The following is a 12,111-nucleotide window of genomic DNA, read 5'->3' as shown; positions in this document are numbered from 1 at the left end:
CAGCTGAGGTGGAGAGGGTGAGAGTCATTTTCAGCCAATTAAACTGGGGGATAATTCGGTGGCAGGTTGCATGAGCCAAGTTGGGAGTTTAGCCAGGACACCGGGGGAACCTCCCATACTCTTTGCTGTGAATGTCACGGGCTCCATTATTGACCACAGTGAGTCAGGACCTTGGTTTTGCATCTCACCCGAAGGACGACGTGTTACTACCGTGGTTGTCCCCATCGCTGAATGGGGTTTTATTAGACTGCTACCACTGTATTTTGGTCCATTTTTCTTTTGAGATTTTCCCCACCACCTCCTCCCCAATTGCTCATTATTGTTTACGAAGAACTACAGTATAATACTTTAACTATGGCATCACCCAATAGTGAACTACTGTCCCGCATGCAACTGCATACAGGGTTTACTGCTAAACAAAGAACTAAACTTCATATTACTGGGAAATTATAGCAAAACGAAGTATTTGTGTGGCAGTTTTCCCCCAGTTTGTCACAGTGACAGCGAAGCAGCAAGAAGCAGCCCAAATAAGCAGGACGCTCTCTTGTTGCTCGAAGTACGATAAAGTAACAGTAATTCTGTCTAATGCCAACCCCTACTCTCAGAAGGATTACAATAAACATAAAACCATAAAACGAAAACTTCGATTTATGATTGGCTAAGCCTCCTGAACAGTGAAAGAATGGGGCATAGAGAGAAATATTAAAAAATGTAGTATTCAATTTATTGATTATTGAAAGTGAATGGTGAAATCATAGGGGGGGGGGGGATATCACAATATCTCCATTCATTGGACTAAGCTTTCTAATTGCTTTTAAAGTCAAGTGAAGGATTTGGAAAAATTAACATGATTAAACTAGCCATTAAAACATTTATTCATTTACTGCTTACATTAATGTGTATCTTGATTCTTCTGTACAGCCTTTTAATGGATTCTGTGAATTCTTCTGTCTTCAGTGAGTAAATGATTGGATTCAGCATCGGCGGCAAGACGGTCCCCAGAGACGTATTAATAATCCTGGCGTTCTGGTGAATTCTGGAGCCCATTGCAAAAGTGACACAAATAGGAAAGTAAAACAGACCCACTAAGATCAAATGGGAGGTGCAGGTCTTCATGGCTTTGAGACGCTCTTCTACGGAAGCTATTTTTAATAACGCTCTGGCTATAGAAATATATGTGCCCGTTATGAACAGTAATGGAAGGTAGAAAATCAGAACAGGATGTGTCCAACTAATGACATAATTTGGAGTGTTGTCATTGCATGCCAAACGGAATGTGGGTCCGTGATCACAGAAATAGCTGTTTATCACAATGGATTTGCAGAATGACAGTCTGCTGATAAAAACCACAGCTATGAGAATGGCCAATCCTGCAATAATCCATAATATGGTTGTGATCACCAACATTGATTTACTGGTCACAATCTCATAGTACCTTAGCGGGAAGCATATAGCGATGCATCTATCATAGGACAGAACCGTGAGGGTGAAAGACTGCATATTGAGAAACCCAAAAACAAAAAACATGTTGGTCAAACAGGCCTCGAAGGAAATCAGCTGTGATTTAAACAGGAAGGTGTCAATCAATGGAGGAATGAGTGCGGTGCTTACACACAAGTCAGACACAGCCAAATTAAATACAACAATGTATTTTGGACTGTGGAGACTGTGGTCAGTGTAAATCATGAACATGACAAAAGTGTTTCCCACTACAGTCAGAGCATAAACGAAGCACAAGAAGATGTAGTAGTAGTTTGAGTGGGGAATACCGGAAAAACCACTTATGAAAAAGTACTCAGGACGCACAATAGTGGAGTTTAAAAAGACGTTTGGATTTAGGTTGCTCATTGCAGGTCTGTTTCTTCTCGCTGTTTCTCACCCGCTGAACAACCAGTCCTTTAGGACCTGAAAAAAAAAACAGTAATGAATTCCTCAAAGATGACAAAGCTAACAATGTGTGGCTTTTGAAATACTGAGCCACAGAAACCACACAAGCTCAGATTTATTATTTAATTATTGCACACTGTTGTATTAACAGAACCTGCGTGCTTCTCTCAGTAACCCAATGAACTGTGGCTGAAGAACATTTCATGAATCTCCGAACAGCCAGGCAGACCGCATAACAATCATAACATACCTAGATACTCATACCATCTTTTCTTTTACTGTTGTATCACTGTATCCTTCAGTTTTAAAAGAAAAACGCTGATAGTTTAATCACAAAAGAAAACCTGAGCTTAATGGTGAACAATGTCAACAAATTGCAAGTGCACTGAAATATTGGACATTTTACATAGTCTCTCAGAAAGGGGAATGGTTTGAAAGAAAAAAAAAGAAATTATGCAAATGTTTTTAACCTCTGCTCTGGTTTTTAATTACTGTTTCACAGCTGTTTCATTCCCCATTTAAAGTTTGTAACTCATTTGTCTGCTGTCTTCTGTAATGTTGTGTTTAATGTCAAGTCCCCCTTGCAAAAGAGATTTTGATCTCAATGGGGTTTTTTACCTGGTTAAATCAAGGTTATTATTATTTTTTTTTTTTAATGTCAGGTCATGGTTTATCAAAGCAATATATTTTGTTACTTAAAAAAAAAAACACACAAAAATTATTTAGATTCAATTTTATATTAGCATAATTGGTATGTTCTTCAAGCTAAGCAGAAAATTGCAGCTCTTTGAAATTAATAAATGAGGGTGCAACTAATACTCACCAATAACTTTATGGAAGCTTGCACAGACCAAATATCTTGTCAATGTATTTATTTCTCACCTAGAGCAACTCATTTTCTATTGTTGGGAAGCCTGTGTCTTTCAATATTTTTCCGTTAGTAGATGGATCAGTTGAAAAAGACTGGTGAGCCAAAGCATGGGCTGTGATTCTTATATCCCAGCGTGTTGACACAGAGCAGTACAACAAGGGAACAGGACACAAAAGAAATGCTTGTGTGAAATCAATGCAGCATGACGCAATGGACTGATTTTGTGTTTCTCGTTTGGGACTTTTATTTATTTATTTATTTTATTGTCAGCTGACTGAAAGGAAAACACAAAAACCTGCCGACACTGCAGACCCCTTAGAATCCAGTCTGACACCCCTACCAAACTGAATTAATTATTTTAGTCACAAAATTGGTTGCAAGTGACCCCACTCCTCTGTCTCAAGTACCCCCTGTCATCCATCGCTGCTTTTCTTTCTTCACTCATTTTTTTTATGTCACGTCCGAGTTAATTGTGTGTGATTATTAGATTGTTGGTTCTCAATAAGTTTTTCACAAGTCTGCTTGTTTAGGTGATTGCCTACTATTGTGGTCCCATGAGTCTTTGTGTGAACGTCCCCTGTTCAGTACTGAGACCTTTGTGTTTCTAGCTTCCTGTGTCCTGTGTTCCCTGGTTGTTTGTGTTTTTTTTTTTGTTTTTTTTTGCCCTTGTGATTTGTTTTTGCTGAAATCTTCAAGTAAAGAGATTTTTTTGGGGTTTTTACTCCCTGGCTTCTGGCTCTGTCTGCACTTGGGTCCACAGTTTGAGAGACATTGCGGCATTCTCATCTGCCCCAAGGACCCATACAGTCCCATCCAGACCCATCCAAATATTGGATTTTCTGCCATTTTGAATATTCTTGGAAAATGAAGATGACAGAAGGACAACCATTTTGTTAAACTGCAGCATGGCCTTTGTAAAATACTCATTTACATTGACTCCATGACCCCAAATTTTATGACATTTGACAGGACCCCTCACACAGCTTTCCTGCAGCAGCCCAGAGAAGCATGACCCCCTCAGGCCAATATTCCTTAAGAAAGTTAAATATGAATATGCATACACTGTGAAAGACATATTTGATCACACCTCCTTTAAATTCAGCCTCTATTCAAAGTTTTGAAATTTGATAATCGAAGACAGATCCATGTAGGTAATGTGTGTCAATTTTCATGCCAATACGTACCATAGGTGGCGCACCAAGAGCGCCACTTCAAAAGTGCAATTTTCAAAAAATTATTACAGATGTACCTTTACATCCAATACACACAAAAGTTGTTACTTATTTAATAGATCATTTAAAACAGTTGATGGCACAAGATGAATTACGTCAACTGGTTTCTTAGGTCTAAACAGGTTGCTGATTTTAAGGTGGAAGAAACCAGCAGACCATGTTGACATCTAGAAACAGACCTGAGGATCATCAGCCTGAGGAGTTCACATCCTGAGGGTGCTATGCGGTCAAAAGTGTATTCATACTATTAAAACCCATATTCATTTAAGGCTTATGAACTGCTATTGAAAAAAAGAGTGCCTCAAGACCATTTTGTATAATTTACTCTTTTTAAAAAAAGTAAAAAGCCACTATAACTGTATTCATTAAAATACATGTCTTCTTCATTTTCATATCAATCATTGTGTTCCTATTCATAAAATTTAATTTCATAATTGCTCTCATTTCAGTGGAGATTTTAAAAATAAAATAAATAAAAAAAATCAACACATTCAAACTTGCCAAGTCAGTCATTTGTGATTAAAACATTTATTCATTTATTCCTTACAATGATGTGTATCTTCTCTCTTCTGTATAGCTTTTTAACGGATTCTGTGAATTATTTTGTCTTAAGTGAGTGAAGTGACCATTGCATGACAAACTAACTGTCAGTCCATGATCACAGAATGAGTCCATCTGTTGACAAAAACCACAATTGGCCGAGTGGCCAATCCTGTAATAGTCCATGCCATATCCATGATCACCAACACTGATGGAGGTAGCAAAACCCATGGTAGATGCTCACACTTCATTTTAAGTGAGCCAAAGATGTTGTGAAAAAAAGCATATTTTTCATTTGGCAGGAACAACAGACACACAGTAAAAATGTCCAGTGTTAATTCAGCTCTAACAGGGTAGATATGAGTCCCTTTGGGTCTGTGTGTTGATTTAACACTGAACATTTTTACTGTGCAGTGACTCCACTGTCCTGGCGACATAGCTCAGGACGTAAGAACGGTTGTCTGGCAGTCGGAGGGTTGCCGGTTTGATCCCCGCCCTGGGTGTGTCGAAGTGTCCCTGAGCAAGACACCTAACCCCTAACTGCTCTGGTGAGTGAGAGGCATCAATTGTAAAGCGCTTTGGATAAAAGCGCTATATAAATGCAGTCCATTTACCATTTACCATCCTGAATGAAATATGTTCCACCACTGAGTGACCCCTGAATGGAATGAGCTGCCTGCAGCCCCTAAGACTGGAGAACCTCTCTGTCATCTGACCCCTCATAGTCGCATCTCACGCCTTAAACGGTTTAAAGGAAAACAGTGCATGGATGTTTTTTTTATTTTATTTATTAGGGCATACTATTTTAGAATGTATTATTCTCCTTAAATGTTAGCTTGTGCAACTTTCAAATCACTTGATGACTTTGCAACATGCTACGTGAGTTATGGTCAAAGCTGGGGTAGCATCAAAAGGCCGAACATTTTGAGCATGCTCAAGGCCTATGCCAGTTTGTGTCTGTGTCAATGCCATAGTAGAAAAGAGTTGCATCATTCTGTCAATAACGGGCAGTTCTATATCATTCACACACAACTCCTGCTCAGGTGCGGGGTCCCTAACTGAGCTGCTAATTAAGAGGTGTTTGCTTCACTCAGAAGACTCATGAGGATATTGATGGAGCGTCTGCACTCGCAAGGCCGCTCCCATCCGTCTGTTTGTTTGTTTGAGCAGGGGCGGCAAAGTGACGAGACGTCAACACTCCAGCCTTGGAAGCTTAGCCCAAGTCAAACACATGATGGTGCTATAGAGATACAATACATGAACACATAAAAAAAATGTTTTCCAGAAAAACTCATTAAGCATCTCTCCCGCATCAGACAAGTCCCGAAGTTGACGGCATGATCTTCTGTGTTTGCCAAATGTTGCCTGTGCTGGCTGGACCCTGGGAATTGCTCTGGGACATTGCTATATTTATTTACTGCATCTGTCTGGAGCCTCACGCTCATGGCCGGGGCTGTGGCACGACTGTCAGTCTCTCAGCTGTGTGTATGTATGTGTGAGCTGGATCACTGCTGTTCTTACAGGCATTTAGCAGACAGTGGTTTGAAATCAAACATTTCACAGGTGGGAATGTGGCCTTCTTTGTGCTCCCCTGCACCAATAGGAATGAGCAGGGCCGGTGAATATGATTGGCTCATCCAAAAGGGGAAAAAAAAAACAAAGGGTTTGATTGGCTTTCATAACAGCCTGACAAGAAAACAATAACAAACAAAAAAACGAGAAAAAATGAGTTCTCGGCAGTAGTAAGGTGGAAGACCTTGAAAATATTTAGACATTTCTGATTAAGGTATTTATTCATTTATTCCTTACAGCGACAAGTATTTTTCTTCTGTAAAACCTTTTAATGGATTCTGTGAATTCTTCTGTCTTCAGTGAATAAATTATTGGATTCAGCATAGGTGGCAAGACCAATGCCAGCGACGTACTAAAGATCCTAACGTTTGGGTGAATGCTGGAACCCATCGCAGCATTAATACATACAGGAAGATAAAATGCACTCACCAAGATCAAATGGGAGGTGCAGGTTTTCATGGCTTTGAGGCGCTCCAGGGCCACTGCTATTTTCAATAATGCTCTGGCTATACAAATATATGTACCCATGATAAAAAGTACCGGAAACCAGAGAATCATAATAGCATGTGTCCAACTCATCACATAACTTGGAGTGTTGTCATTGCACCCCAACCTGAACATGGGTCCGTGATCACAGAAATAACTGTTTATCACAGTGGATTTGCAAAATGACAGTCTGCTGATAAAAGTCACAGCTATGAGAACAGCCAGTCCTGCAATAATCCATGTCATAGTTGTGATCACCAGCATCGATTTATCAGTCACAATCTCACTGTATCTCAGTGGAAAGCATATAGCGACACATCTATCATAGGAAAGAACGGTGAGAGTGAAAGACTGCATAAAGAGAAACCAAAAAACAAAAAACAAATTAGTCAAGCAGGCCTCGTAGGAGATTAACTGTGATTTAAACAGGAAGGTGTCAATCAACTGAGGAACGAGGGCTGTGCTTACACACAAGTCAGACACAGCCAAATTAAACACTGCAATGTATTTCGGACTGTGAAGACAGTGGTCACTGTAAATCATAAACATGACAAAAGTGTTTCCCAGTAGAGACAGAGTATATACAAAGCACAAGAACACATAGTAGTATTTTGTGTGGGGAATACCGGCTAAACCACTTATGAAAAAGAACTCAGGACGCACAATCGTTGTGTTCAAAAAGGAGGTTGAATTCAGGGTCCTCATTACAAATTTTTTTGCTCCTCACTGTTTCTCACCCCCTGAAAAACCAGTCCTTTAGGACCTGAAAATAAAAAATAGGTTATCCTTCCATAATGAATTCCTCTATAATGAATGAAAACACTGCAAAGTTAATTGTGTCTGACTTGCCGAAATATTCAGCTGAAAAACCACAAAAAAACACAGAAGCTCAGATTTATTACTTTATTATGACTTATTATTTAATTAATCAGTATTGTGTGCCTCAAGCAAAAAACAAAATACAGAATTTTACGGCTTGACTCAGCCCCTTAATCTGTGACTGAAAAGCATTTTATGAATCTCTGCACGGCCCTGCAGAATGCAGAATAATCATGTTACACACTCATTCCATCTTTTGTGTTCCTATGGTAAGACTACACTAAAAAAAATACTTATAGTTTTATTGCAAAACAAACCTGGTAATTGGAGATGGACTCAGAAAGAAGAAACCACAGAGAGCTTAATGATGAACAATATCAATAAATTGCATGTATACTGAAATATTTGATATTTGACATTTTCTCTCTGAAAAGGGAAAGGTTTGAAAGATATATGTCAGGTCAAGGTTTTTCAATGCAATATATTTTGTTACTTTTTGAAAACACAGTAAAATTATTTTATATTCAGTTTTCAATTAATATAGTTGCGTTGTTATGCACTTCAGGCTAAGCAGACAATTGCAACTCTTTGAAATAAACAAATGAATGAATAGATTAAGGTGTGCCTAATACTTACCAAGAACTTCAGATAAACTTGCACAGACCAAGTCTGTCGTCAGTGTATATATCGTAAACGAGGAAAAACTTCTTCTTTTTTTTAATTGTTGGGAAGCCAGTGTTTTTCAAGAATTCTCCTTTAGTAGATGTGATTCCTTGAACTTGATCATAGATCGGGTGGAAAGGATTGTGGTGAGTCAAACCGTTCACTGTTGTTCTTATATCTCGGAGTGTTGACACAGAGCAATACACCAGGGGGACAGAACACAAATGCTCATGGGAAATGAATGCAACATGACACAACCATAGGGATTGATTTTGTGTTTGTTCATTTATCTATTTAGGAGTCCAAGTACTGCAGGATTTGGATTATTATTATTTCTTTTATTATTCTCCTCTCTCCCATGAAAAAAACTGTGAGCTGTCCGAATCACCAGACATGACTGGTTTGTTTGGATCTCTGAACTCTCATTTAGTCAGAATATCTGAAACTGTTCAGTGCGACACAGATTTAGGTGACTTATTTCACTGCCGTCTTCACTCATGTTACTCTTGCTCCGTTGACTAAGCAGGCACCGTTACCAAGCTTGCTAACGTGAAACTGGGTCGAAATGCCAAACTGTATAAAACTGTATAAATTGTGGCTGTATTTTTGTACCCAAAAGAATTCAAGCAAAAGGGCTTGCCTTTGAAATAAAAAAAGACATTCTATAATGTTGTTGTTTGCTCAGTATTTGAAAGAAGGTAGACTACCTGATCAGGGCAGGTGCCATTTGTTAATTTTGCTTGTGTATCCAAGTATACAGCAATTGGCTAGATCAGACTACTTTGATCAGATACTGTTATTGGCAAAAAATGTAGCTAAAGGTCCAGTGGGGAGAGTTATTGATTTGTGGGACTGCAGCGTTTGTGATGACGAAATTGGCAACAAAAAAAAAAAAGAGAAGAAGAATTATATAATAATATAAACCAAATTTGTGGCTTTATTGTGTGGACGTGTGACGTTTTATCCGAATTCCGTGTTGACATGAGGTCAGAAAGTACAGAAGCAATGTCTTTAAGGGCTGAGAGTCTGTGGTCATCATGATAATTTCTTTTGGAAACCCTGAATAGAGCTCGTTAGTCTAAACATGTGTTCAATGGATGAGACAACATCGCTGCACTTTTTATTTATTCAAATGTATTTGCTTTAGCATCATCAAAAAATGCAACTCAGACAACTAGCATTTTTGTACATTTTTAATTTGTATAACTGGACATTCAGCAAAGCAATACAGGTTAATTATTCGGCTCAGTGGCATAATGGCAGTGTCTCATCTGGGATTGTCACCGCCCCCCATTGCACCTTTAATTCAACTAACGATTAATAACGGCTCCCAGTTATTAATAACAGTCTCCTCAAGGAATACTCCCATTAACAGCGATACTGAGAGTGGAATACTACATTGATTAAAATATTTATTCATTTATACATTACAGTGATGTGTATCTTACTTCTTCTGTACTGCTTTTTAATGGATTCTGTGAATTCTTCTGTCTTCAGTGAGTAAATGATTGGATTTAGCATAGGCGGCAAGACAGTTGCCAGAGATGTGCTGATGATCCTGACGTTATGGTGAACGATGGAGCCGATTGCTCCATAGATGATACAAACAGGAAAATAATACACACCCACCAAGATCAAATGAGAGGTGCAGGTTTTCATGGCTTTGAGTCGCTCTGAAGCTGTTGCAATTTTTAACAACGCTCTGGCTATGCAAATGTATGTCCCCATTATGAACAGTAATGGAAGCCAGAAAATCAGAGCAGGAAGCAACCAACTCATCACAAAACTTGGAGTGTTGTCATTGCATGCCAAACGGAACATGGGTCCGTGATCACAGAAATAACTGTTTATTACAATGGATTTGCAGAATGACAGTCTGCTGAAAAAAATCATACCAATGACAACAGCCAGTGCTGCAAAGATCCATGTTATAGCTGTGATGACCAACATGGATTTATTAGTCACAATCTCATTGTATCTCAGTGGAAAGCATATAGCGACACATCTATCATAGGACATTACAGTGAGAGTGAAAGACTGCATAAAGAGAAACCAATAAACAAAAAACATATTACTCAAGCAGGCCTCATAAGAGATTAACTGTGATTTAAACAGGAAGGTGTCAATCAATGGAAGAACAAGTGCAGTGCTCACACACAAGTCGGACACAGCCAAATTAAACACTGCAATGTATTTCGGACTGTGAAGACAGTGGTCACTGTAAATAACAAACATGACAAATGTGTTTCCCAATACAGACAGTGCATAAACAAAGCACAAGAACACATAGTAGTATTTTGTGTGGGGAATACCGGAAAAACCACTTATGAAAAAGTATTCAGGACGTACAATAGTGGCATTAATAAAGAAGGTTGAATTTAGGGGGCTCATCGCAGGTTTGTTTGCTCTTTGCTTTTTCTCACCCTTTGAAAAAGCTGTCTTAAGGACCTGAAATTAAAGAAAAATAGATTTTGTGAGATATCCTGATTTTCTTTCATGCAGTAGGATCTCTCTGATTTTCTCCCTTGGAAGACAATAAAGTAAACCATGACCTTAACCTTAACATACAGGAATTGATTTCTTAAACACTACAAGTAAACAATATGTGGTTTGTCAAATAATTATCTACGTAAACAAGCTCAGATTTATTATCTTATGCGTCTCAAAAAAATTGAGACAGAATTGCAAGTCTTCATTCAACCAATTTATCAGAGAATGAAGAATACTATGTAAATTATTCTTTATCATAATGAACATACTAAGCACTTTTGTGACATTGTGGAACATACAAATATTACATTATCATTCCATTCGTTTGACTTTGAAAGCAAAAGCTAGTTTTATAGTTAAATCTCTCTCTGACATACATGCAACTCCCATGGCAATCTGTATAGACTATAATGTTTTGTATTTAAATGAAAGACAAATTGTTTCTCAGTCACGCCTGGCAGCAGCAGGTTCTATCAAAACGATGCAACAATGATGAACAATGTAAAGTGCAAAGTATAAATATTGAAATGTTTAATATTTTACATTGTCTTTCATTAATTTTAACAAGAAATGTTTTAGAACATTATCATTGTTTCTTTTTTAAAACACATATTATCATTGTTTTAGAATCAATTTTCAGTGGTTTTATTGCTATGCACATCAAGCTAGCTGGTGAATGCATTCACATTAGATTATATGAATAAAGAAATACATTAAGGTACTGCTAATACTTACCAATAATTGTAGACTAACTGTCCAGACCACAAGAGTCATCACTACATGGAAAAATCATGTACAAGAATATTTTTCCATAGTCAGGAAACTAATGCATATCAGTATGTTGCATTAGTAGGGTGTACATCTCTCGATTATGGAATGTGTTTGATAAGCAAGGTTCATGTGCTGTAGTTTTTATACTCTGTTTTGTCAAATCATTAGGGTAAAAGAACTGGCAAAGGATTATTTAAAATAAATGAACTGTGATGTAATGATAAGGCTTGATTGTGTGTGCTTTTTTGAGGGCTTTTCTTTAACCCTTCAAGGTGTGAGATCACAAATATGTGATGAGAATATTCTGAACTGAACATTCTAATTCTGATGTAAAACTCTGTGATGGAAACTGAAAGCAATGAAGTTCTAGAACACTGGTTTAGAATTATGAGGAAATAGAAAAAAATGGATTATTCTCAGAGTTAAACATACTCAATAAATGGCAAAGGCACGCAATGAATAGAAAAAATCAGGCAAGGCAAGGAACATAATCATAATAATAATAATTTTAAATAATAATAATCACTATTATTATTAGTAGTAGTAGTAGTAGTGGAAGTAGTTGTTGTAGTATTTTATTTATATTATTATTAGTAGTAGTAGTAGTAGTAGCAGTAGTAGTAGTAGTAGTATTTTTATTATTATTATACCCTCCTATCTTGTGAACATTGGAATAATAAGAAGCAATGGCTGACATCATGTGCTTTGGAGGGGATCACCTGCTTGCTTGCCCCATTCTAAATCAGAGACAGAGGTTTCAATAATCAGTGCAGAGTAGGT

The 12,111-nt window shown here is 37.8% G+C and overlaps 3 protein-coding genes across 4 annotated transcripts; all 3 read right to left on the bottom strand.

Annotated features, from left to right (window-relative positions):
- Positions 1 to 876: 876 nt before the first annotated feature.
- LOC135262465 (olfactory receptor 1F1-like) lies at positions 877 to 1,900 on the bottom strand. Its single transcript, XM_064349483.1, has one exon. The coding sequence runs from the start codon at positions 1,846 to 1,848 to the stop codon at positions 877 to 879; it is 972 nt and encodes a 323-aa protein (XP_064205553.1). The 5' UTR covers positions 1,849 to 1,900.
- A 3,689-nt stretch (positions 1,901 to 5,589) lies between these two features.
- Positions 5,590 to 8,589, bottom strand: LOC135264109 (olfactory receptor 51F2-like). 2 transcript variants are annotated; one of them, XM_064352768.1, is made up of 3 exons: positions 8,044 to 8,589; positions 7,725 to 7,833; positions 5,590 to 7,351 (listed from the first exon to the last, which is right to left on the bottom strand). In XM_064352768.1, the coding sequence occupies exon 3, from the start codon at positions 7,291 to 7,293 to the stop codon at positions 6,325 to 6,327; it is 969 nt and encodes a 322-aa protein (XP_064208838.1). In that variant the 5' UTR covers positions 7,294 to 7,351; positions 7,725 to 7,833; positions 8,044 to 8,589; the 3' UTR covers positions 5,590 to 6,324. The 2 variants fall into 2 exon arrangements, with proteins under 2 accessions (XP_064208838.1, XP_064208840.1); XM_064352770.1 differs by lacking the exon at positions 7,725 to 7,833.
- Positions 8,590 to 9,265: 676 nt separating this feature from the next.
- Positions 9,266 to 11,427, bottom strand: LOC135262464 (olfactory receptor 1F1-like). Its single transcript, XM_064349482.1, has 2 exons — positions 11,296 to 11,427; positions 9,266 to 10,518 (listed from the first exon to the last, which is right to left on the bottom strand). Exons 1-2 carry the CDS (start codon positions 11,332 to 11,334, stop codon positions 9,487 to 9,489), a joined length of 1,071 nt encoding a protein of 356 aa, XP_064205552.1. The 5' UTR covers positions 11,335 to 11,427; the 3' UTR covers positions 9,266 to 9,486.
- Positions 11,428 to 12,111: the final 684 nt, after the last annotated feature.

Source organism: Anguilla rostrata, chromosome 9, assembly GCF_018555375.3.
Source record: "Anguilla rostrata isolate EN2019 chromosome 9, ASM1855537v3, whole genome shotgun sequence".
Taxonomy (NCBI): domain Eukaryota; kingdom Metazoa; phylum Chordata; class Actinopteri; order Anguilliformes; family Anguillidae; genus Anguilla; species Anguilla rostrata.
The sequence above is the reverse complement of the archived record's forward strand: the minus strand, read 5'-3'. Positions and strand labels throughout refer to the sequence as shown.